Here is a 27,852-nt window from a genome sequence, read left to right on the forward strand (position 1 = left end):
TGTCACCACGCCCAGCTCCCCATAAGGTTTTTCTGACCCCTTACTATGGCTCATCAGAAAATGTGCCAACCAAATCTGAAGCAACTATTCCAGGTATAATTGATCAAAGCATTGCATCATTATTACTTTTGTTGCTTTTGGAACAATACAACTTAAGATTGCTTGTTAAAAATACTTGACATGTTTTTCATATTTAACATTGGTTTGATAAACTACCAAGATTTTTTCTCCCTTGAATTTTTGTCAAATCAGTATCCTTATACTATATTTTTAAAATATTTCTAAAAAATTTGGAATAATCAACAGCATGAACAGACAACCTACAGAATGGGGAAAAAATATTTGCAAAGTATGCCTCCAACAAAGGGTGATATCTAGAATCTACAAGGAACTCAAAGTGGGCAAAGGACATGGACAGACATTTTTTCAAAAGATGACACACAAACAGCAAACATATGAAAAAAAATTTCAACATCACTAATCATCAGAGAAATGCAAATTAAAACCAAAATGAGGTACTGTCTTATACCAGTTCGAATGGCTATTGGTAAAAAGTCAAAAAAACAACAAATGTTGGTGAACACACAGAGAAAAAGGAACACTTATACACTGTTGGTAGAAATGTAAATTTGTTTAGCCACCATGGAAAGCAGTTTGGAGATTTCTCACAGAACTACTGTTTAACTCAACTATCCCATTACTGGGTATCTGCACAAAGGAAAAATTATTATATGAAAAAGACACCTGTACCCATATGTTTATTATTGCAGCTCTATTCGCAACAGCAAAGATATGGAATCAACCTAAGTGTCCATCAATGGATGACTGACCTAGAAATATGGTGTGTATATATATCATGGACTACTACACAGCCATAAAAATAAAAGAATGTCTTCTGCAGTAACAAGGATGGAACTGGATGCCATCCTAAGTGAGATGACTTAAGCAGGGAGTAAAAAACTGCCTGTTTTTACTTTTAAGTGGGAACTAAATGGATACACAGGCGTACAGTGGAAAAACAGACCAAAAGGTAAAAGAGTGGCAAGGGGGTGAGGAATGAAATACTATCTATTGGGTACAATGTACACTATTTAGGTGATGGGTACACTAAAAGCCCAGACTTCACCATGACGCAACATATCCATGTGACACAAATGCACTGGTATTCCTAAATCTATTTTTTTTTAAAAAAGCTTTCTAAAAAATTAAATGCAAGGCTTTAATTACCCTGTTAAATTCTCTTTTGTTGTTTTTGAGACACAGTCTCACTCTATCACCCAGGCTGGAGTGCAGTGGCGTGATCTCGGCTCACTGCAACCTCTGCCTGCTGGGTTCAAACAATTCTCACTTCCCTTTCCCAGTATGCAGTCAATCCTCATCCCCATAGGTTTTTTTTTTTTTTTCTTTAAGAGATGGAGTCTCACTCTGTTGCCCAGGCTGGAGTGCAGTGGCACAATCATGGCTCAATGCAGCCTTGGACTTCGGGGCTCAAGTAATCCTCCCACCTTAGACTCCTGTGTAGCTGGAATTACAAGCACATGCCACCATGCCTGGCTAGTTTAAAAAAAAAATTTTTTTTAAGTAAAGACGGGGTTTCGTCATGTTGGCCAGACTGGTCTCAAACACCTGGCCTCAAGTGATCTGTCCACCCCGGCCTCCCAAAGTGCTGGGATTATAGGCGTGAGCCACCACGCCTAGCCTGCCCCGTTAAATTCTAACTTCTAGGCTTTGATCTGGCATTCTAGACCTTGCTGACCTAATTTTGAGTAGTAATTCTTCCTTGCCAGCTACTGTTAACTGCAAATATGATTTTCATGTCTTCCATGTTTTTACTATCATTAGTAATACAAATGTGGGATGACAAATCCTTAGGCATAGCCCTATGGCTGTTCAATTTGGTAACAACCTACCTAACAGCACCCTTATTCAGATCAAAGTTCTTTTATTCACAGAAATATGAAAGACTTCTACAGATATGGGAGAGAGTAACTATAAATGAATTCCTCAAAGACTAATACCTTTAATTTTATCCCACAAAATCATTAGGCCAACATCCTCATCAAGCTTTAAAAGGTTCCCAATGATCTCTGGAAAGAAAACAATTATTAATAATTTGATGTTTTCATGCCTACATGTCTGGAAGTTTCAAGAGAAGAGAAAGTTTAATTTGTGAAAAATTCGTCTGAAATGAAGCCTCAACATATAATTGGCAGCAAGCATGTTTCTGGTAAATTACAAATGACTCACTAGAATGGCCCTCAAACACCTATCACACATACAGAAATGTTTATTGCTGCCACACCTGACATTCAAAGCAATAAAGTACTATGCAGTAAGTAAAAAACTACGTATTACGTAGCCTGAAAGTATATTTTTAAAGACCACATAGGAAGACAGCTAATTCAGCAAACAGAATTGGAACTCAAAATTACATCAGTAGTCTAAAATGCTAGATCAAAACGTAGAAGTTAGAATTTAACAGGGCAAATTAAACATGGACTCACACACATTGCTGACCTGTGAACTCTGAGACCCTGTTACAGAACAGCCGTTGCTAAATTCTGGGGCCTCTTCCCTATACTGATCATCTGCTGCTCACACTCCTCGCCCATTCCTTTAGGACCCAGAATGTAGTTCTCACGGCTCTCCTTTCATACCAATGACTACTCTGACACCCCTTTTTTTTTTCTGGAAACATTCCTCACAGTTCTAGGTTTATTCTTTTCTTTCCACCATATTATGTACTATACTGGGGGGTCAGCAAACTTTTCTGTAAAGGGAAAGCAAGATAGTAAATATTTTTGGCTTTGCGGATAAGAGGGTCTCTACAGCAACGACTCAAGTCCACTGTTGTAGAATGAAAGCAGCCATACAAGAAAGGTAAATGAATGGGTATGTTTGGCTTCCAATGAAACTTTATGGATGCTGAAATGTGAATTTCTTAAGATTTTCATGTTATTAAATATTACTTATTCTCATTTTTTCAACTATTAAAAAATGTAAAACATAAAAACAGCTTGCGAGACTTACAAAAATAGGTGGCTGGCTGTAGTTTGCTAACCCCTGCTATATCCCATGCTGAATAAAACTCTTCCATCATTTTAATACCACATACCACTGAAACTGACATGACAGCATGCCTTCATCTCTAAATGACTGGTGCAATGGGAGGAGGACTCTTCAAACCACTCAAGGAGTGAGTCAGAGGAGATAATAACAGATTTCTGGGAATTGTTCTATACAGCTACACTGTATAAAGAAACATGAAATTCAGCATTCAAGCTGTGAAGTCCCAGTGTATAGGCTCAGAATTATATTGAGAGTTCCCTAAATTCCATACCCCAAAAGGGCTCCAACATGCATATATTACCAGGACTTTATGGTAAAATTTGTGACAGTACCTCAACCTTTAACTTTAGGTTACTGAATCCTCTACAAAACATTTTAAAAATGATGTTTCTCAGCCGGGCGCAGTGCCTCACACCTGTAATCCCAGCACTTTGGGAGGCTGAGACGGGTGGATCACAAGGTCAGGAGTTCAAGACCAGTCTGACTAACATGGTGAAAACCCATCTCTACTAAAAATACAAAAATTAGCTGGGCGTGGTGGTGCACGCCTGTAATCCCAGCTACTCAGGAGGCTGAGGCAGGAGAATTGCCTGAACCTGGGAGACGGAGGTTGCAGTGAGTCAGGACTGTGCCACTGCACTCCAGCCTGGGTGACAGGGTGGGTGAGACTTCCTCTCCAGAAAAAAAAAAAAAAAATGATGTTTTTCTGACACTAGGGGCCACAGTTACATGCAGCTGACTTGGGGCTGATGAGGTCCAAAGGGCATAAGATGTTTGTGGCATATCTACTTTTTTTTTGTTGTTGACTCAAAAGCCAAACTTCTTCCTGGAATACACAGTTGCCATACTTTTCAGGGTTTTTTCATTTCAAAAACATCTGTATTTCACTAATACGTACAAAACTGAGAACTTAGGTTTTCATTAAATATTTTGGGATGAATATCAGAAACGAACACATTTCAGAACTACTGACTGAAAACATATTCCAGAGAGGTGGGAAAGGCAAGACACACAAACAATAACAAGAGGAGGTGACATTTCAGTGAGACCCACCAGTCCAAGCTCTCTAAGAACTCTGCATTAACAGTGCCTAAAAACAGTGCTTAGGAAGACAGGGTGAATATCTTTAGGTAGGTATGTTTGCTAAGGAGTTTGGGCTTCATCAGGCTTTACACTGGAACCTATTAGAATTCTGAAAATAATTGTTCAAAAAAGATAATTCTGGCTGGGCACAGCAGCTCATGCCTGTAATACCAGCACTTTGGGAGACTGAGGTAGGCGGATTGCTTAAGCCCGAGAGATCGAGACCAGCCTGGGCAACATGGTGAAACCCTGTCTCTACAAAAACTACAAAAATTAGATGGACATGGTTGTGCACACCAGTAGTCTGGGCACTTGGGAGGCTGGGATGGGAGGATCACTTGAGCCTGGGACATCTAGGCTGCTGAGATCATGTAAGTGCGCTCCAGCCTGGGCAACAGGATGAGACCCTAAAAAATCAAAGAGATCATTCTAATAGTGTTGTGAAGAGTGGATTGCCAAGTGATAACTAGGAACAGAGAGGCCAATAAAATAATTTAAAGCAGTAGGCCTGAACTCCAGTGGCAGCAGTAGAGACTGGGAAAAAAGAATACATTTAAAAACCAATCAAAGTCAACATTTATTGGCACTCACTGAAAGATTTGAGTTGCCGGCAGAGATGAGAGGAGGGAAAGGTGAAAGTTCAGGATGACTTTTAGATTTTTAATCTAGGTACTGTGTAAATGTGGTACCAGTTATAGTGCCACTGAGATAAAGATGATGAAAAGAGTAAGAGATTTCTTGGGAAAGATCATATGCTAGGTTTTGGACAGAAGTTTGAGCTGCATTTCTTGGTAAAGAGAATCCTATTTATTGAAGGGATTCCAAACATAAATTCAAGTGTTGGATTATAGGCAAAGGTGAAGAGATAATACAATATGTAAGGTTTAGGTAAACATCAGAAAACGTAGATGTTAATTTGAGCAGTTCACGGGGGAAGTAAAATAATGTCCAAGGATCTGTTTTATTCTAGACTAAAGTGCTTTGTTTATACCTTTATAATATTTATGTCAATCTTACATATTAAAACTTGTATTATGTCTCCCAGCTGAACTGTTTCAGAGACCTCACTTATTATTCATCTTTTTATCTCCATAGTGCGCTGCACATGGCAAGTATGCAAATATAATCAGCACATCTAGTATATATACTGCTCTTATTATTTTGTTAAATAAGTTTTATGGCAACTTAACCTCATAACATTTAATATACTGGACTCCTTGCCATTTTCTCTTTACTGAATTTTTCTACAGCTGTGACTTAATGTTTTACTGACAACAGCAACTACTATTGAAATTCCATCCATTCTTTACAGCCCAACTGAAATGTTATTTCCCACCATAAGACCTTCCAGTGGTATATCATCTTGCCTATAAAGGGGACGGTGGTCGATCTGCTACATTTTGGAATAGCTTCCAGAGCCTAGGGTAGTGTCTTTAAGTACTTAATATGTAATTTTTTGTTTTTGAGACTGAGTTTTGCTCTTGTTGCCCAGGCTGGAGTGCAATGACGTGATCTCGGCTCACTGCAACCTGTGCCTCCCGAGTTCAAGCTATTCTCCTGCCTCAGCCTCCTAAGTAGCTGGGATTACAGATGTCTACCACCACGCCTGGCTAATTTTTCTGTATTTATAGTAGAAATGGGGTGTCTCCATGTTGGTCACGCAGAAGACACGGGTTTCTCCATATTGGTCAGGCTGGTCTTGAACTCTTGACCTCAGGTGATCCACCCACCTTGGCCTCTCAAAATGCTGGGATTACAGGTGTGAGCCACCGTGCCCAGCCCGTCCCACTTTTTTTTTTTTTTTTTTGAGACAGAGTCCCGCTCTGTCACCCTGGCTGGAGTACAGTGATACTATCTGTACTCACTGCAACCTCCACCTCCCAATCAAGCAATTCTCCTGCCTCAGCCTCCTGAGTAGCTGGTACTACAGGTACATGCCTGGCTAATTTTTGTATTTTTGGTAGAAATGAGGTTTCATCATGTTGTCCAGGCTGCTTTCAAGTGATCCACCCACCTCGGCCTCCCAAAGTGCAGGGATTACAGGCATGAGCCACCATGCCCAGCCAGAGATAATGTCTTAAAGATAAAGAAGTTCCATTCAATAAAAACCTAGAATAGATTTTGTCTTCCTTATCGTTGAAATGATCAAGGAAAAGACCCTAGGTGTAAAAATTAGTGAGTCCATTCAAATAAGACATTAGCATGCGTGATAAGAAAAGGCAAGGCTTTACAAGTCAAACTTGGTTTTAAATTCTGGCTTATAACTGTGTAATCTTGAGCAATTTATTAATCCTTTGGATCCTGGGATTCCTCATCTGTAAAATGAGATCAATGGCACTTTATCTTACAGGGCAGTGAAGACTATACAGAATTACATCTTTACAGTGTAGCATTCGGAAAATGATCAATAATCAGTAGCTATTTTTACTACTAACATTAGTTTCAGATCTATCATATAACCAATGATAATTTTTACAAAAAAAACATAGGCATTCTGGGAGGTGAGCTATTTAGTCTACATGATGTCTAAATTCTCTCAAGAAATCTAGTTCTTATTTACCTGAAGAGGTGAATCAAATGACTATAGCTACTTAGCTTTCTTATGCATTTGGTTCAACAATCAGATTGTATAAAATTGTGTCATCTATAGTTTTATCAAGAGACTGAAATTCAAATCCTTGAATTCACGTATCTTAAATTAAGATTTTAACATTTTAAGCATGAACTTTTCAAAATTAAACAGCTGACTGACTTAAAGTACCTGCCTGAGAGCAGATGCCATACTTTCCAAGTAACTTTATCACTGAATCACAAATATGGCCAATTTTCTTTTATCCATTCAAAGTATCAGATTACCCAAAACTGTTTGCAAATTAAATTCTTCAAACTAATGACTAGCTGTCTAGAAATTTTATATAACATCTGTGTTAAGACAAGGCAATTTCTGCATGGATGTTACTTGATAAAAAGCTCGTTATTTTTTTGTTGTTTTTATTTTTATTTACTTTTTAAAGGTCGTTACTTCTTAAAAAATAATTTAGGACACACACTTCAGTTGTTGTCAGATACAAAAACTGATGCTATTACCTACAGCCATCAATCTAGGTAAGGGCATACAGTTCCCAAAATACCCACCCAGAGTCTCCTTTTAGTTTGAATATTCTTGTATTCTCTGATAAAAACCCTTTTTTGTCCCTGTTATCCCTGACTGCTCTGAGGAGAATGTGATAGGACATCCTTAATTTACTTTAAGGCCCAAGTGGGGACTTAACTATAGTTGACACTGAAGCTTGATCGTGTTTGTTCCAATGTGGAACCCATTCACATATCCTCTCATAAAAATGTCAGGAAATTGCTTTAGTCATAAGATATAGACTACAGATTATTCTTTGAAAAACATGTGTGGTGTAATGGGAATGATTTCAAAGTCAGGAGTCCTAGCTCTGCTATCTTTCACAAGACTTAATCTGTGTCTTTGTTTTCTCATCTGAAAAATGGGGCTTTCCAAACAGGCCTGTGGTGAGAATCAATGAGATAACGCATGTGAAGGCACTTGTAAAACTGTAAAGCCTGCACATTTACAAAGTACCTGCTTTAGATGGGAACTTGTATTTGTAACTTTTTTCCTTAGGAAAATCCAACTATTAGCATGTACTAATATTTTTAAAGTGCTTTTTTGGCTTAAAGTATTTTTTTCTTAAGAAAAAATGTATGAGTATATTAAAAACATTAAAGTTGAGAACTAGATAACAAAAACAAATGTAAGGCAAATCATTTGATATGAAATTGGTGTATCTTTAAGTTCCTAGAAAAATCTTTGCTCCTATATTATCAATACTCAAGGAAAATCAACATGAAAAAAATTCTCAGAACCCAAGGTCATTTCTCTTGTGTGCCTCTATAATGAAATCATTAACGTAGTTTACACTGGCATACAGCCAGACTCAAGGTAACAAGCCTCAGGAATAACCAGTCAAGCTTCAAGCAATAAAATAATGTTTTACATCATATATTTACCCGTATTTACGTTGCTATGGACTCTGCTGGAAACATGAAAGAATGTGACATTTCGTAAAATGATCAACATCACATCCTGTTATTACTCTGAAATCAATGTTGACCATTTAAAAAATTCTCTTAACAGTCATCTCATTGAAAGTTTTAGCTCTGTAATAACATAGCAGCACCTGAAAGAGATCGATTTGATTGAACATAACTCTTCACACCCCTTCTGCATTTTGCTAAATGAAAGGCCAAAGAATAAAAATAAAAAATCTGTTTTTCTTCCTACATCATTAAAATATAACACGGGTATTTTGCAAGTTCTTTATCAGCATGAGATTAATTAGAGTTATATCAGAAATGCAACCAGAGTTAAGAGTTGGAAAAGTAAGTTTTCTATCTTATCAGAGGAAACATCAAGAAACACACTTAACTATGTTAAAACCATAAAATACAGGCAAAATTTATAAACCTTAAACAAGGACTGCTTATAGCACAGACAGAACTTTTACTTTCAGAGATGTCTAGACAGTTCCTGTGACTTTGTTACATTGTGCAGGTTTTCTTTTTTGGTTACATTTAAAATAACATTTATTGAATTACACCATGAATTACATTTATTGAGCGCTTCCCCTAAGCTAAACACAGCCTTAAGGCTATGTTTTACTTAACTCTCTCACCAACCCTATGAGGCAATAAATGGTTAGGCAATGCACTCAAGTCCACATAACTAGTAAGAGCCAAGATTCAATCTCACATTATCTGACTCCAAAGCCATTGTTCTTAAGCATTGCATTAAACTCCTTTATAAAAGGGTGCCACAAGGAAAAGAATAGATTTAATTCTGTTTTTCAGTTCCAGGCTTTTATATCAAGTATTTATCTAATAACTGCATTGTTATGCTGCTTTAGGACCTATTCCTTTTGTAAAGAAATTTACATAAGAAAAGGTATGTAGAAGATATCACAACCTTAAAACAAACAAAACAACACCTGATCGGGAAGCTAATTTTATAATGGAGTTTAAAACAAAAGTTGAAAGAAACATTCCTGAAGGAATTGGTACCGTAACACCTGGTGGGGTGCAAATCGGTTTCCCAGACTATAAAACCTCCAAGACAGAGCTTCCCACCTGAAGACATTTCGCTTTGTAAAATACTTGCACCAGTTTTCCTTGTGGAATGAAGCCAGACAACCAAATAATGGAAAAACGTAGTTTTCCTTTTTTTTTTTTTGAGACGATTCTCGCTTTGTGGTCCAGGCTGAAATGCAATGGCACTATCTCCGCCCACTGCAACCTCCTCCTCCTGGGTTCATGTGATTCTCTTACCTCAGCCTCCCAAGTAGCTGGGATTACAGGCATCCACCACCACCCCCACCTAATTTTTGTATTTTCAGTAGAGACGGGGGGTTTCACCACGTTGGCCAGGCTGGTCTCGAACTCCTGACCTCAGGTAATCTACTGGCTTTGGCCTCCCAAAGTGCTGGGATTACAGGTGCGAGCCCTGGTGCCCCCTCAGTTTTCCTTTTTTCAAGTAGTACGGGTTACTTCAGAATGTTTGGAATGTCTACAAATCAGAATATCCAGCTAAGCCACAGCTCCCTTCACCTTTTCACCCTAGCAGTGAAGTAATCTTGTTCCTGAAAGGTGTTTTCTTTTTTGTTAACGTTTAGGAATAAGTAAGACTTTGTCAAGGTAGCATTCCACATCTCCACCCGCCAAAAAAACTATTTCCATAAGTTACCTTAGTATGTGTAAGGTTGGGTGTTTTTAACATTATAAGTCATCTCACATTGTTTGCCTTTCCAAGACCCCAGCTGAAGGCTGTTTCGACTGTCAGGCCCTTTCCCATTACAACATGGTGCTATTTTGCAACCATGACAAATGTTGGCAATAATGCCAACATTTACTGAACGCCATGTGGCAAGCCCAGTGGTATGCACTTGACAGGCATGGCATCTTCAGGACATCTCTGAGGTAGACACCGTCATCATTATCCGGATTTTACGGATGAGGAAAGTAAGGCTGGGGAGTCTAAGTAACCCCTCCAAAGGCAAACACAGGAAGCAGGGCATGAATATGAACTCAATCTACCCCAGGGCCAGAGTTTTAACAACTTCCCCAAACTGTCCTCAAGGAAGAGTCCCCAAACCCCACAGAAATCACTATCACCCCCTTCAGCATACAAAATGTAAAGCATCCGAACAGCCTGCACCTGCAACTTTGGAGACCAAGTTGTAAGCTTCCCCTGCCCCCACAAAAAAGGGTGGGGTGGGGTGGGGTGGGAGAAGGCAAGAATCAGCTCCCAGAAAAGTAAAAAGAGCGAGACAAGGACCAAGCGCCTACGAAAGACACCAATCTAAATTCGAGGCTAAAGGACCTAAATATTTAAAAACTAAAACGGCACAAAACCAAACCAACCATGAAAACGAAAATGAAGTCAGCAGAAGACCGACACAAGGTAACAGAGCCCCGGTGCAAAGGAAGTTGTCACAACGGATGCTGTGTTTTATTAAAACCACACAGGGAGACCAAGAAAGTCGTCAGAGTTGAAGGCCCAAAGCAAAGCCGGCTCCACAGACCTCTGGTTTTCAGACCCGCCGCTCGCGGGGAGCGGCAGACGCGGCCAGCACCTTCTCTCGTTAAACTGCCGTTCGAAACGCCGCAGAGAACGAAAGGGCTGAGAGAAGAAGGTGTCCGCGCCCCCGGGACGGCCATCCAGTTACCATCACTCGCTCCCGGGGCGCGGCGCGTGGAGGGGGCGCTGGTGCAGCTCAGGCTGCCCTACTCGCCGCCAGCACCCAAGTTTGTGCCAAGTCACCACGCGCGTTATCGGCAGCAGCAACGCCACCTCGGCCTCCCCGCCGGGCCCCGGCACTTATCCGCGCCCGCGTCCTGCCCAGCGCGTCCGGGAAGGTTCCGCGCCGGGCCCCGCCCGTCCTCACCTGCCCAGCTCCCGGCCCGGGCACAGGCTGTAGACGTCCTGGAAGGGCTCGGTGCGCACCGCGGCGCGGATCTCCGTCAGCAGCCCGCGGGCCTGGGTCGGCGGCGGCGGCGGCCGGCGAGGCCCACTCGGACCCCGGCCGGCCCGGCCCGAGCCTGAGGTGGCGCCCGGGGAGGAGCCGCCGCTGTCCGGCTTCTCTAGAGGAATCATGGTGTTCGGGCGTGCTTCCTTCCTGGCCACCAGTTCGCTCCGAACAGCCCGAGGGGCACGGACCCGCCTGCGGCTTCTAGAGCCTGCCCGAGAAGCCCCCAAACACCCGCTCTCCCCGGGGCGGCGCTCGGACTGCGGCGGGCCGACTACCGGCAGCCCGGCCCCGCCCCTTGCCCCACGCCCAGCCCCCTCCTCGTAACCGCCGCGCCTGACCTGCGCCTCGCTTCGGCCCTGGCCGGCCCCGCCCCACGCCTGGCCACGCCCCGGTCCAGCCTCACTTCGTGGCCGCCCCGCCCCCTCGCTGAGCTCCCGTAGGCTCCTCACGTGCGCCCTCTGCAGCTCATGAGAAGAAAGTGCTGCCTGCGGAACGGCCCGGAGGCTGGAGGTGACGCACAGCACCACCCTTTGGCCAGGACTGCCTTCTGCGTTAGCAGAGTTGCGCACCTGTTGAGCATCTGAGAGTCCCAAAAGCTGCCCTTCGGTTAATAAAAGCTATTTGAGCTGTAAGCGGGACTTCACGTGGTGGGGAGGGGTGATGAGACCCTAATCTCCTTACACTGGGAGAGGGGTCTGAAGGAAGGAGTTGTATAAATATTATTAACCCTGCACACCAGCCCTATGAAATAGGCACTATTATGTTGTCTGTAGTTGTTTCTATATTTACTTTCGAGGTCCTCTTATCCAGTTTTACGACTTTAATTACCATCTGCATGCTCATGACTACAGAATTTGTTTCTCTAGCGTCCAACTATTCCCTGAACTTCAGACTAGTGTATTCGACTATGCACTGGGCATCTCCACCTAGATGTCAAATTAGCATCTCAGACTTAACATACACAAAAGTAAGTTCCTGATTGGCCTTCATGAATGCATTCCTACCCAGCTTTCCCCGTCTCAGTTTTCTTCATCTTCTTCCTTCTAGTTATTCAGGCCAAAAATCTTGGGATGAGCATTGACTACTCTTCAAACTAGATGTGGCATTTGATCACCTCTGTTTCCACCTTACCACCAAGGCCTGAGCCACCATTATCTCTTATCTGGATTATTGTGATAGATTACTAACTGGACCACCTGCTTCCATCCTTCTTCCTCCCTAATGCCGCATAGTTTATTTTCAAGGCAACGAGAGCGATGTTTTAAAAATCAAAACCAAATCATGTCACTGCTCTGCTCAAACTGTCTCAATAGAGTTTTGCTTCCGGCACTGATATACTAGTTTATTTGTGATCAACAGTCTCACTAAGAAAAATTAGAGAAGTTGGCAAAAGTTAAGAAATTCCTCTCCCAGCAAGGAGTTGGATGACTGAAATCCTGGAAAGATAGGCAGCTCTGAAAGCCACCACTTTTCCCATGAAGTATTTGATGATTTTAAAGCAATGGCTGAAAGAGTGAGGAAGTAAGCAGAGCTTTCAGCCATCTCATGGGGTTGGGAAGACAAAAAACTGGACTTTAGGACCTATTTAGGATGAGGAGCTGGTAAGCAACTAGGCTTTCAGCTGGGACTCTGAAGGGCCATACCCTAGGGGCATGGATCAAAGGGAAGGAGACCCTCGGGCTGAAGACCAGCTTCAAAGGCAACGGTAAATACTCTGTCTGGGGAAAAAGAGCATCATGCAAAGCCACACATTATCCATATAATATTTTACACACCATGTCTGAAACATAATTTAAACAAAGGACACAGAATTGTCTTAAAAATGAAGGAAAAAAGAAAACAGAAATAAACAGAAGGTCCAGATACTAAAGTTTAAACACAGATTCTAAAATAATTCTGTTTACTATCTTCAAGAAATTCAATGACAAGATGAAGAGTTTTCAGCAGAGAACTGGAAACTCCAAAGAAGAATACAATGGAATTTTGGAATTGGAGGAAAAAAAACACTAACTAAAACTACCACAGAATTATGGGTTTAATAACAGATGAGATACAACTTAGCAAGAATTAGTAAACCTGATGAGCAAAACAAAATATGCAAAATGAAATACAAGAGATAAAAGAGCTTTATATAAAAGATACAAGGTTTTAGAAAGGAGACTATAACACATGCGACATAATAAAACATTCTATCACGTGTGTAATTGGAATATCAGGAAGAGAAGTAAGAGAAAAAAGGAAAAGAAGCAATATTTGAAAAGATAGTGGCTGGAAATTTTTTTAAACTAATAAACAACAACTCTCAGAGTCAAGAAACATGAACATAGAGCAGGATTTCAAGCAAAGAATATCATATGTAGGCAGGCTGTAAACTACCGAGAAACAAAGACAAAAAGAAAATGTTTAAAATCAGCAAAAAAACCCCAGATATATAATCTGCAAATGAGCAACAATAAAATCAAGAGCTTATTCTCAAAGAACCAATGGAAGCCTAAACACCTTGAAATGTCTTCAAAGCACTAGGAGAAATTACCTGTCAACCTGTATTATATACCCAGTAAAAATACTCTTCAAAATGGAAAATAAAATACCAACAATTTTATAACCAAGAAACACTATCAGCTCATCTACCGTAAAGGAAATTCCAAAAGGAGTTTTTCAGGCAGATGGATAATAATACCAAAAGGAATGAAGAGCAATCAAAGGGTTAATACATGGATAGATGTAAATAAACACAAATTGTATAAAACAATGAAAACAAGGCCATGTGAGGTTTAAATATATGTAGAATTAAAATATACACAATAATAGCACAAAAAGTGAGATGTGAAAATGTTAAAATGATTGGAGAGTTCATCATGAAAAATATCCAAATGAGTGTAGCTAGAATGTTTTTTGGAAAAGAAAGTTGTAAGGAGAGAATTGTCCTAACATATTAAAATATAGTATGAAATAAGATAACTCAGCATAACAGTTTTGAAATAGAGTTGTAATATTTAAGAAACCACAATAAGCTCCAAAACTTCTAAATCATTAAATGTTAAAAAAAAAAGAAAGAAAAAAAGACTACCAAATCTAGAAAGAAATAACATATAACAATTAGCTGACTCTTTTTTTTTTTTTTTTTTGAGACAGTGAGCCCAGGTGCCATCTCGGCTCACTGCAACCTCTACCTCCTGGATTGAAGGGATTCTCCTGCCTCAATTTCCTGAATAGCTGGGATTACAGGCATGTGCCACCATGCTTGGCTAATTTTGGTATTTTTAGTAGACACAGGGTTTTTGTCGTGTTGGTCAGGCTGGTCTTGAACTCCTGGCCTCAAGTGCTCCAGCCTCCTTGGCCTCCCAAAGTGCTGGAATTACAGGTGTTAGCCATTGCGCCCGCCCTTGACAATTAGCTGATTTCTGAAGGAAGAAGTAACTTCTAAGAAATAAAGCAGTGGAAAAAAAACTTCAAGAAAAATATTTGACTACCTAATAATTTTAAAAGTGTCGCATATCAAAAACTGTTATATGCAAAATTAGAAGGCAAAAAAACTGGGAATATATTTGCAAAAAGGATTATAGACAAAAATTATACCCTAAATGAAGAACACATAAGAGGTGTGTCAACTGTGTTAGAAAGAGGTCAAAGAAAATAAAATATTTTTTTATAATGAAATGTTCAAATTTAATTTGTATTTCCTTCAGAAATATAAATGGGGTTTCATTTCTCCCAGTAAAATTGGCAAAGATTTTTAGGGTAATTCAATTCCCGTTGTTTGTGATAAGGGAGACAAAGATTGGAAAGACAAAATCGCAAGTGCTTTCTGTTTCCTTGTGTTGTTCTGATCTGTATTTTTCCATAGAAAGCACTATACCTGATTCTATCAGAGATTCTTACCTGGCTCACCGGTTTTATTTTATTTTTTGAAATGGAGTCTTGCTCTGTCATCCAGGCTGGAGCTCGATGTCAGCTCGTTGCAACCTCTGCTTCCAGGTTCAAACGATTCTCCTGGCTCAGCCTTCTGAGTAGCTGGGATTACAGGCACAGGCCACCACGTGTGGCTAATTTTTGTATTTTAGTAGAGACCGGGTTTTACCTTGTTAGCCAGGATGGTCTTGAACTCCTGACCTCGTGATCCGCCCACCTCGGCCTCCCAAAGTGCTGGGATTACAGGTGTGAGCCACTATGCCTGGCCCACCTGTTTTAATATCAACCTGAGTTTATCTTTATCAGGTTGCATTCTAAGTGTATACTTTCTTCCTAGTTAGATCAGAAGGGACCACTTATTCGATATCCTCAGTGTGTATAAGTAACGCTCTGTAAATATTGATGAATAAATGTGGTTGAATTGAATATGCAACACTCTACTGTCTAAGATGATGGTTAAATGAATTTTGATACATTTACCTGATAGGTTATTATCAATACTTTCAAAGGAATTTAAGAACACTGGACAACATTGGTAGTGCAATAACTACAAAAAAGAATGATTTGAAATCATTTTTACTGCACTTTGTTGAGTAATTTTCTTTTATTTTCTGTACTTTCCAAATTTCCTTATATATTATGTATTACTTTTATTATAGTATATATAAAAGTTTATGTATTATATATGATTATATGTTACTTTTATTGTATATTAAAAGTAATGGTTATATATTACCTTTATTGTAGAAGTAAAAAAAAAATTTTTTTAATAGTTTTTAAATATAAGTACTCCACAGTCCAGCCAGCCAGGCGTGGACTGTGGTTATTTTAAACACAACTCACACCTACCCAGCTACTCTCAATCCCTCCATTTATTGGTGGAGGCTTAGGTTATAGCCTCTTTTCCCCACATCAATTCAAGTTGAAAGTTTGCCTTATGTCCAAACCTCTGTTATTTTTAAATATCATAGTACTGTTCTGGGAAATTACGTGCAAGTTACAGATCTAAGACCTTCAAGGATAAATATGCCTTTGAGAATAGCAGTTCAGCTAAAAAACATTATTTCCTTTGACATCTGCTGTCAGAGAAATAAAGTTGATTAATACTTCTCATTCTCCTGCCAAAATTAGTATTTATGTCAAATGTAAGACTGGACTATAATCTTTCAGTAACGATTTTTCCGAATTTAGGTAAGAAAGAGGCCGCTTACTCTGGTCATCTCCTCTCTAATTTTCCTTGCCATTTGCTTATTTTATTTATTTATTTTTTTTTCCTCACCAGGCTGGAGTATAACCAGGCTGGAGTGCAGTAGCGCGATCTCAGCTCACTGCAACCTCTGCCTCCTGGGTTCAAGGGATTCTCTTGCCTCAGCCTCCGGAATAGCTGGGGTTACAGGTGTTCGCCACCACACCCAGCTATTTTTTTTTTCTTTCTTTCTATTTTTAGTAGAGACAGGGTTTCACCATGTTGGCCAGGCTGGTTTCCAACTCCTTTCCTCAAGTGATCCGCCAGCCTCGGCCTCCCAGAGTGCTGGGATTATAGGCGTCAACCACTGCGCCCGGCCTATTTTATTACTTTTTGAGGTTGCTTAGATCATTAATTTAGTCTTTCTTCTTTTATATTTATGCATTTAAGGCTATATATTTCTATGAATGGCTTTCACGGCATACCACGAGTTTTTATATATTTTCATTATTATTTAGTTTAAATGATTTCCTAACTTCCATTGTGTAGGTTTTTGAGAGATAGAACTTACTAAGTTTAGGAAATACTTTTCTATTCTTAGGTTAATATATGTATGTATGTGTGTATATACGTATGTATGTGTATATATGTGTGTGTGTATATATATAATTTATTATACATAAATTTTATTATAGACAAACTTTTATTGTATATAATTATATATTACATATAAATTATATATATTATATATAACTTTTTTTTTCAGATATGGTTTCACTCTGTCACCCAGGATGGAGTGCAGTGGTGGTATTATGGCTCACTGTGGCTTTGTTGACCTCCTAGGCTCAAGTGATCCTCCTGCCTCAGCCTCCCATGTAGCTGGGACGGCATGTACATGCCACTATGCCTGGCTAATTTTTTATGTTGTCCAGGCTGGTCTCAAACTCCTGGGCTCAAGTGATCCTCTCACCTTGGCCTCCCAAAGTGCCCGGCCAGGTTACCACATTTTAAAAATTAACCATGATTGGGTATTGAATACTATAAAATATTTCCCCCTCTGTGTACTAAGTTGATAATATTATTTTTTTTTACCTCTCATCTGAGCATGTAGTGAACATCTTTGCATTCGTGGATAAAATCTGCTCTGTCATAATTTCTGTATGGCAGAAATTTTGAAAAATTGAGGTATAATTCACTGATCTCTACCAGTTTTGAAAATGCATACACCCACGGCAACCACACCTTATGAAGAAAGAACATTCTGTCTCCTCAGAAAGTCCTCTAGTGCTCATTTCAGTCAATCCCCTCCACCCTCAAATCAACCCATGTTTTGATTCCTATCACCTGATCTAGAGCTTCACACAAATATCATCATAACTGTGCTCTTTCGTATCTGGTTTACTCAGCAGAATGTTTTTAAGATTCGCTTATGTGGTTGTGTAGATCAGAAGTTCCTTCTGATTGCTCAGTAATATTCTGTTCTATGTGCAGAACATAACATACACACATGGTATTTATCCATTCTTCTGTTGATGAATACCTGGACTGTTTCCAGTTTTGAGCTATTATGAATAAAGCAAAAATTATTCTACAAAGCTTTGTGTGGACACGTTTTCCTCTCTCTTGGGAAATATCTAGAAGTGGAATTGCTGGGTCATAGGGTAGATATATAATTATATTCTTAAGACACTGCAAAAGGGCTTCGTAAGTAATTATTTAACACTCTTACCAGCAATGTATGAGACTTCCAGATCCTTGCCAATATTTAGTATTCTCTGAGCTTTAACATTTTAGCTATTCTGGTGAGTGTGTAACAGCCCCATATTATTGTTTGAATTTGTATTTCACTGATGACTAATGCTGTTGAGTACTTTCTGATATGCTTATTAGCTATTTGTATATCTTTTTCATGAAGTATGTGTTCAAGACTTTTGATCCTTTAAAATTGTTTTTTTTCTGAATTGTTTATATATTTGATATGTAAATCTTTTGGAAGATTTATGTGTTGTAAATATTCTCATCTCGTCCGTTGCTTGTGTATTCATTTTTTAAAGCAGTATCTTTGGATGAGCAGAAGATTTAAATTTGAATAATGTTTACCGATTTGTACTTCATGGTAGTGCTTTCTATGTGCTTTTCAGGGTATGTTTGTCCACCCTATGACTGCAAAGGTATTCTCCTGTTATCCTTTAGGCTTTTTAGTTCTATCTTTTAGACTTATGCGTAGGATCCATCTCAAGTTAATTTTTGCAAATGGTGTGAGACAGTTGCTTCTTTTTTTTTTTTAAATCACTATTCAGTTTTTCAGCACCATTTGTTGAAGAAGTCTTCCTTTTCTTAAAAAAATGCTTTGGCACCTTGATTATAAACCATTTCACCATGTATTTATAGATCTACTTCAGGACTGTCTATTCCTGTACTGCTCAGTATGGTAACCACTAGCTACATGTGACTTTTTTTTTTTTTTTTGAGACAGAGTTTTGCTCTTGTTGCCCAGGCTGGAGTGCAATGGTACAGTCTTGGCTTACCACAACCTTTGTCTCCTGGATTTAAGCAATTCTCCTGCCTCAACCTCCCCAGTAGCTGAGATTACAGGCATGTGCTACCATGCCTGGCTAATTTTGTATTTTTAGTAGAGATGGGGTTTCTCCATGTTGGTCAGGCTGGTCTCGAACTCCCGAGCTCAGGTGATCCGCCTGCCTTGGCCTCCCAAAGTGCTGGGATTACAGGTGTGAGCCGCTGCACCTGGCTGACATATTTATTAAGCACTTACATATCAATTTTTTGAAAAAAAATTTTAGGGTAGAAGTTCAGTTTTCTTAGGTCAATCTGATGGAAGTTTAATCTAAAAAAATTAACTGGGCAATATTTTTAAACATACAATTATAATAAAACTATACTTTGCAAATACATGTATATGAAAAATATGGATTCACTTATTTTAGAAGCTAGGTCTTTCAAGTGCTGTAAGCTGCTAACATTCTCATTTACATTAAATACTTACAAGTTTCAAGGGGTCTATTCTAGCAAACAAAAAAAGAAGTAGGCTAGGTGTGGGGGCTCACACCTGTAATCGCAACCCTTTGGCAGGCCAAGGCAGGCAGATGGCTTGAGGTCAGGAGTTCAAGTCTGGCCTGACCAACATGGTGAAACCCTGTCTCTAGTAAAAATTTAAAAAAATTAGCTGGGTGTGGTGGTGCGTGCCTGTAGTCCCAGCTACTTGGGAGGCTAAAGCAGGAAAACTGCTTGAGGCAGAGGTTGCAGTGAGTGGAGATAGAGGCATTGCACTCCAGCCTGGGCTACAGAGTGAGACTCTCTCTCAAAAATAAAAAGAAACACTATATTTCTCAAACCTGCCTTTTCATGGTTTATAATCTTTCATCACTGATTCATATATTCTAATCTTTTTGATTTGGACATTTAAAAGTACTTATGTTGTGGCTTTTTAGAGTGCAGTACTATTTCAAGTTCCTTTGGCTCATTCTATCTGTGGATTCTCTTTCCTAGTAGTGGAGTTCCTCATATATTTTATACTTTTTGATGATGGGCTCCTATTTTAACTGTAATTTTGTATTTTGGAGGATTATAAATGGGGCCTGAGTTGGGAAAGAATCTCTGTGATGTGGTTCCTAAATGACCTTTGCCCTGACTACAGAGTTTGTTGGTTTGGGAGACAAATTTCTGGCTTAATTTCTCAGTGGAGCTTTGGGGTTCTGAAGCATTTGGATGATGTGAATTTGTGTTCTGCACTGTCATGAGCCATGAGTCAGGATTCAGGATCTATGGCTCATACCACTTCCTCCATCAGTCAACTTACTGCTTGCTAAGACCCTGTGCCAGCAGTGGTTTTTACAACCCACCCATGAAGAGGTCAGCACTTTCCCAATTTCAGTTTCAATGCCAAGAATTCATTTTCAGTTCCTTGCTCTACAAGAAGACTGAGGGCTCAAGTCCTGACCCAGAGGAAAACCCATGTCCTTGGAATGTTTAGCCAACTCTCAGTAACCACTGTAGCTGTAGGTTTCTTTTTATTTCTAGCTTCTTAGCTTCATTGTATATTACATTAAAAACAATAATCCTTTATCCATCCTTTTTATACATTTTGAGCATGAGAATGGTGGTCGTGTTCAAGTCAGCTTAATGGTCTGTCTTAATTAGAAGCCTGCTATTGTTTGCTTGTTTTTTGTTTTCGTTTATTGTTCAGTCAATTCAGCTTTCTTTTTATGTGTTTTGCTTCTATTTCTTAAGGACCATATCTTTTTGCTATCTATTCAGAATGCCAAGTAGAAAATAATTTTTTTTTGAGCCAGAGTCTCGCTCTGTTGCCTAGGCTGGAGTGCAGTGGCGTGATCATAGCCCATTGCAGCTTTGAACTCCCAGACTCAAGAGATCCTCCCACCGCTGTCTCCCGAGTAGCTGGGACTATAGGTGTGTACCACCTGGCTAATTAATTTTTTTTTATAGAGATGAGGTCTGGCTAATTAATTTTTTTATAGAGATGAGGTCTCACTATGTTGCCCAGGCTGATCTTGAACTCTTGACCAAACCGGAGATGCGTCAGTTTCGAAGGTATTTGCTTTTGCTGTTGCCTTTGACTGAGCCACTCTTCCTCCAGAGAGTGTTAAAGCTCGTTCCCTCATCTCTTAAGATTTTGCCCAAACACGATCTTTTGTCAGCACCTTCCTTAAAAATTCTGTTATTTGTAATCCCTTTTATTTCAACCCTCTTCGTTTCCTTTCTTTGTTTTATTGTTCCCCATCACACTTACCACCTCTCAACATACTATAGTATTTACTCATTTATTCTTTGTTTTGTTTACTGATGCAACCGCAGTGCCTAAAACAATGGCCAGCACAGTGTAGATGTTCAATAAACATTTATTGATAAATTGAATGAATAAATGCTCTGCCACTAGCGTTCCTCTTTCTCCTACCCTCCCCTACAGAAATTGTGTTGGGGACTTCATCTTTTGAAATGAGTAACACAATGTAGTTTTCCTTTAGTCCTGCTGTCTACATAGAGTTGCAATCCTGGATGAACATAGAGAGTTACTGATGATGGGGTGGGAAGAACACCTAAGAAAAGTTTAGTGTCTGACCTGAATGAAAGATGTCTCCTCCAGATCCACCAGCAAGATGCAATTTTGAACCATAACTTGGGCCATTGATATTTTAAAACTCTTGATACATATCATCAAATTATATTCGGAAAAGTTATGCCAACATGCCAATTCTCTTCTCTCTGCAGTCTCATTATTAATTAATTTTTATTTTTTTAGATAGGGTCTCACTGTGTTGCCTAGGCTGGTCTTGAGCTCCAAGCCTCAAGAGGTCCTCCTGCCTTAGCCTCCTGAGTAGTTGAGATTACAGGTGTGAGCTACCAGACCTGGCCATTGTCAATTTAAACCAAACAGTAGCTACCATGCATAGTGAATGCACTCCTAAGGTTATACTGTCAGTGTTTCTTCTCAAAAGTAATCCTAAAAAGGAAAGAATGTCAAACAATCTTTGAATCAATTATCAATTGCCACAAAAAAAGTGTAGTAATCACAAAATTTCACTAATGTCTATCTCACCATGCCCTTTTAGTGTTGATGTCTCTGGGGTCAGCTGGTGGTTGGCTGGGTGGCTCTAATGATCCTGGCTGGGTTTGTTCAAGTACCTGGTGGTCAGCTGGCTGTTGGTTGAGCTGGCCTGGCTCAGTTTTGCTCCCAACATCTCTCATCTTCCTCTTATCCCAGGCCTGCTCTCATGGTGATAGCACAGCAACAAGAGAGAGAGGTCAAGGTGAGTCGTGCAAGTACTTTACATGCCTCTGCTTGTGTTACACTGGTGGGTGGGTCAGGGAGTGAGTCAGAATGCCCACCCACGGATGGAGGTGACTGCAAAGTTACAGGGTAAAGAGTGTGGCTTCAGGAGGGGCTGAAGAATTGAGGCCCTTTTATGTGGGCCTCCACTACAGTCTTAGAGAACAGTTACTTCCTGTTGTCATTTAATATTTCCTACTGAAAGAATAAGGTTGGGAAAAGGGAAGAAGCTCTTTTCATGAGTGAATGTAAAACTCTGGACAGGATAAAAGCCAGGACCCAATTTTTATTACATCTAAAAAGTAATAGGGATTATATAACAACTGTGTAAGAAAAAAGAAAACTCTAGAGGATATGCTCTTTGGAATAAAATGGAAAGACATACAAGTTCTTGGGGATATATAACTTGCCCAATTATTTGAACAAATTAATTCTAATCTGAACAAGCTTTAATGCTAATTCAATCAGAAGTTCCAGACATTTAAAAAAAAATCTCTTTGTAGCTATATTCTCGTAGCTTTTAAGATATGAAGTTTCTTAGGCTGATTGAGTCACCTCTGCTCATTTCTCTGTTTACCGTCAGAAAAAAACTTTCCCTCTTTCTTACATAATACATCTAAATTATTTTTCCAATTTTTATACATGTTCAAATTCTGTCTCCATCTGAGTTAATTCCATCCTTCCTCACCAGCAGGGACAATTGCTCCTGTTCCCTTTTCCTGTAGCACTTTGCTTATTTATTCATTTATTTATTTTTTTCTTTTTAAGGCTGAGACATCAAGCATTTTTCTTTTCTTATTTATTATTTTTTAATGGCATCATATTGTACTCAGGAGCCAGGATTGGGGAGCTAGGGCAGGGAGACTACTCACACTGGAATCAGAGGCCAAATCTCAACTGGAGGAGAAGAATGCATCATTATATTGTTAGACCATAAGCTCCCTGAGGGCAAGAACTGCCACTGGCACTTCTGTCTGGCACAAGACCCAACATGTAACAAGTATTCAATAAATGGCTACTTGAATGAGGTGGTGTGTGGTTGAGTGCTTGGGCTCTCAGGCTGGCTCCTTGTTCTCAAATCTTGGCTATATCAGTTACTAACTCGGTGTCTTTGGGCAAGTTAGTTAACTGCTTTATATGTTTTTTCTTTTTCTGCTTAAAAAAGGGATATAAAGGTAGCAATTTCGTGAGATGATACATAAAAGGCATGTCAGAATTTATGATTATTACTATTACCGCTGGAGGCTCTTAAGGTGGCAGGTGGGAGGATGTTACAGATTGAATCATGTCCTCCAGAGAAGATATACTGGAGCCCTAACTCCACCCAGTACCTCAAATGTGATTCTATTTCCTTATTTGGAGTAAGGTCTTTACAGAACTATTCAAGTTAAAGTGAGGTCATTAGGGTTACCCCGATCCAATATGATGGTGTCTTATAAAAAGGAAAAATTCGGGGACACACACACACACACACACACACACACACACACACACAGTGTCAAACAAAGATGAAGGCCGAGTTTTTTTTGTTGTTTGTTTTTTTTTTGAGACGGAGTTTCACTCTTATTGCCCAGGCTGGAGTGCAATGGCACAATCTTGGCTCATTGCAACCTCTGCCTCCTGGATTCAAGTGATTCTCCTGCCTCAGCCTCCCACGTAGCACCACCACACCTGGCTAATTTTGTATTTTTAGTAGAGACGGAGTTTCTCCATGTTGGCCAGGCTGGTCTTGAACTCCTGACCTTCTGATCTGATTGCCTCAGCCCCCCAAAGTGCTGGGAGTATAGGCGTGAGCCTCTGTACCCAGCTGAATGCAGAGATCTTCAAGCCAAGGAGTGCCAAATACTGCCAGCAAACCACTGCAAACTTGGAGAGCAGGGTGGAACAGATGCTTTCTCACAGCCCTCAGAAGGAACCAGCCCCCAACACCTTGATCTCAAACTGCTAGCCTTGTTTAAGCCACCCAACTTGCGGTTCTTTGTTCTGGCAGCCCTAGCAAACTCGTGCAGAGGGTCCATGAGAACCAGCAGCCCACCTCCTTCTTTGGGGACTGCATGCTGACTTGGATTCCTGGCATCCAGGTGTACTCTTTCAGCTTCCATCTCTTCTGCATACCTCATGCTCCTGGAACATTTTTGAATGGTTATGCCAGGTCCAGGAGCCCAGGACCCCACAGGATATTTTGTGACAGGCCATTCACCTTCCAGATAAAACTCAGTGGCCTTGACATCAACTCTTCTGGTCTCAGATCTCCAAGGTAAACCAGCTGGACAAAAGTATCTAAGTCTATTCCCAGCCATAAATGTGATATGTAATTCCTACAGCACTGATAAAGGTTAGTCTGATCTTCCATAACTTCCTTCACTTATTCTGTTAGACAGCCTCCTCTATAAACACATCTAAACCATGTCTGGAGTGCAAGCTGTGTGTGTCACTTTTCCCCTTACAGTATATAATTAATGCGTTGTCAGCACATGAATTGGAAAAATATGGTCACAGAAATCAGGGGACCTGAAGTCCAAGCTCGATTTCAGAATAATGGTAAGATTAAAGCAGAATACTATAATCTACACCTCACTGTAAATGATGATCTAGTCCAGATATTCTCTTCATGCCTTAGAAGAAAAGCGATTTTCAGTTAGAATGAATCTGAAGTCAGCCCAGCATGTGTGGAAAAATGTAGTATTAAGATGCCTTTCTGTCTCCAAATCAGTCCCTGAGGTTTTTCCTTCTCCCAGTCCTCCACACACTTTTTTCTAACAATAGAATATTTTCTCTTTAAAGAATAAATCAGCTTCCAACCACCCAGTAAGAGCCACATGGTTTGTCTTTTAGAGGTTTGGAAGGAGGTCATGCTGTTTCCATCTTGGGAGTTTGTGATACGAGTCATAGGACACAACATGTTTGCCTAGTGGGAACCTTTGTCCTGAGGTGATACCAGGTGTTAGGCTGCAGCCTGAAGCTTTTGTAGAAGCATCTCCATAGCTAGGAATTCATATAAGCCAGTGCCCAACTGGTTTACATAAAGGGCACTACAAAACTGAAACCTGTGTGGTTTGTACAGGCTTCTTACAGGCATACACAAGGAACTTGTTACAAAAGCTCTCCTCTTTATTCATGGATTTGTGAGCACATACTATGCTTTTTTTGATAACTTTTTTTTTTCCTTGGGACTTTAAAAAAAAATCATAGCAGCTGGTAGCCTTCTGTGTTGTTTTATTGCTTACATCCAGCGAGAGCATAAGGCAGGATACAAATTGTTATGTGTTGTCCTAGACTTCCGTTTGCAATAAGGAGCATACACAATGCCATACCAAAGTGAGTTTATTGACATTCCTTGAAGATGGTGTGACGGAAGAGAAAGCGCGGCCTGAGTGTCACGTGACATTTCTCTTGTTGATGTAAGCAAAATCAGCCCAATAACGTGGACTTCTCCTGCTATGGACTAGAACAGACTTTTGAACAAAATTGTTATAGACATTTCCTTAGATAAATCGGAAGCTGCAGGAAGTAGGCTAAAGGAACAATATTTACTCTATATACTACCTCTAGGCACCTTCGTTTCTACTAGAACAAAGAGACTACATGTCACTAACAGGAAAATAACACTTTCTCTTTTGGACCTTATGATGGCTGGAACATCCATCCCAGGTTTTTATGATAGAGTATTGCACTAGTTTTAATAATGAACACTGAAGTACGTAATAATAATAATAATAAAGCACCACATTTGTTATGTAAAGTTCTAACTACTTTCATTTGAAAGTGTTTCACCTTGACTGGGAAAATAATTGTGGCAATTGAGAAATTTCTGAACCCAAATTTTGGACACATGGTTTGACACATGGACTGACAATTCGATGGATGTAATATTAAAACTATCCTGGAAAACTCAGCCATTGGCTTGCCACACAAATATGCTTACTGTTAAAGGACATATGGTCACGTATGAAAAGAAAATTTAGATCTTGCATGTTTCAAGCCTGCTCCCCCAAATCATATGTCTCTTTTTCTTAATTTTTTCACCACTCTCTCGGCATCTTCACAACCCCCACTAATTTATGTACATAGGAAATTACAAAGAGTTTAGTAGATTCAGAATACTTCTGTCCCCGTAGAGTCAATTTCTATCTTTAGGATTATCATCTTTACACTATAGAACATTTTTGATATCCATGAAATTATTATCATAACACTTTATAGCATTTTAAAAGCATTTTTCAAAGTTGTAACATAAATATTCTCTTATTTATTGTTCTTGTTTGTCCCCTGATTAAAGGCCCTCTTAGTAAAACCGAGTCTAAAAGATCTTGTTTTAGGGAGATCGTGGCTTATAAATTTATAAGCGATTGATTTTGCAGTTTGCCTCCATGGAGAAAACTCATGCTTAAAAAAAAGTTACAGGTGGTAACAAACAGATCTGTCTTTTCGCCAAACTATATAACTTAGGGTGGTTTACACCTCCACCTAAGTGAAATTTAGTTCCACAGCTCTTTCATTTAATGTACATATCAAATGAAAAATTACATATAATTTAAAAATCAGCCTTATAAATAAGGTAAACATGATCTTTCCATAGCTTGTTTCTGTGTTCCTCTTCTCTTTGTTTTTCTTCCTTAAGGATTCTATGCAAGGTTGCAATAAAATATTGAAGCCCTGTGAAGCAAGTTTCATCTTCTTTCATGTGATGTGACGTCAGCATTTCTTTATGAAATTTTGTACTTTTGTGAAATATTGTTCCTGTTATGCTTTATGAGATAGATCTACAGCTATGACATCAGTAGTGCTGGTGGATCAGGAAAAGTTAGTTGAAAAATCATGTATGTCAACATTACCTATCTATATATAATTTCTGAGATACTGCATTCCTTTTGTATATGGGTAGAATAGATAGTAATTAATCTAATTAATAGATTAATTCATTATTTATATAAATTGTAAAGCTCTCCAGGAGCTGATCCATCTAGTAAACAGCTTTCTCCCTTTCCAATGCCTGACAAATAATGTAAGTACTAGAAAGAGAGTTGAATGTTTGAAGTAATGAGTATTTACATATGTATAACACGAAGTTCCAAAGATAAAAGATGCCCCTATATTAGAGATGCTGTTGCAAGAGTTAGAATAAGGATATGGTTCAATGATTTGCATAGTCCTCATGTTCTGATTTCATAAATAATAGCTCCATTGGAATCCATTATTTTTCAGATGCTGAAATGTGTACTGAATTTTACATATCCCTCAAATTCTATATAACTTACACATTCTATCCCATCTCAGTAAATATTCTTTTTAGACAATAAAAGGCTAAATTTCTATAATGTATACTCCTTAATTGACCATGGACACATAGCTGCAAGCGGTGCTGGGTATTGTAGATAATTCCTACTAAAATTTTTATTTTTGTTTTGAGATGGAGTCCCACTCAGGCTGGAGTGCAGTGGCACAATCTTGGCTCACTGTAACCTTTGCCTCCGGGGTTCAAGTGATTCTCCTGCCTCAGCCTCCCAAGTAGCTGGGATTACAGGTGGGTGCTACCACACCCAGCTAATTTTTGTATTTTTAGTAGAGATGGGGTTCACCATGCTGGCCATGTTGGTCATGGGGTTTCACTATGTTGGCCATGTTGGTCTCGAACTCCTGACCTCAAGTGATCTCCCCACCTTGGCCTCCCAAAGTGCTGGGATTACAGGCATGAGCCACTGCACCCAGCCAGAATGCTTTGGAGTGTAGAAACGCAAATAACACACTGTCCAGACACAAACTGG

The 27,852-nt window shown here is 39.6% G+C and overlaps 1 protein-coding gene and 1 long non-coding RNA gene across 2 annotated transcripts in view; both read right to left on the reverse strand.

Moving 5' to 3' along the window:
- The window catches only part of STK17A (serine/threonine kinase 17a), a 45,650-nt gene extending 34,097 nt beyond the window's left edge, over nt 1-11,553 (reverse strand). The window contains exon 1 of the mRNA XM_032244413.1: nt 11,100-11,553. Coding sequence (XP_032100304.1) covers nt 11,100-11,308 — 209 coding nt within the window. The 5' untranslated portion in view covers nt 11,309-11,553. The remainder of the gene's footprint in view (nt 1-11,099) is intronic.
- On the reverse strand, nt 2,240-7,372 carry LOC116527396. Its single transcript, XR_004258528.1, has 3 exons — nt 7,362-7,372; nt 5,429-5,433; nt 2,240-3,140 (listed from the first exon to the last, which is right to left on the reverse strand). It is a non-coding gene; the product is annotated as an uncharacterized LOC116527396 (long non-coding RNA).
- Nucleotides 11,554-27,852: the final 16,299 nt, after the last annotated feature.

This window comes from Sapajus apella, unplaced genomic scaffold (assembly GCF_009761245.1).
Source record: "Sapajus apella isolate SASKATOON/1434 unplaced genomic scaffold, GSC_monkey_1.0 scaffold54, whole genome shotgun sequence".
Lineage (NCBI taxonomy): Eukaryota > Metazoa > Chordata > Mammalia > Primates > Cebidae > Sapajus > Sapajus apella.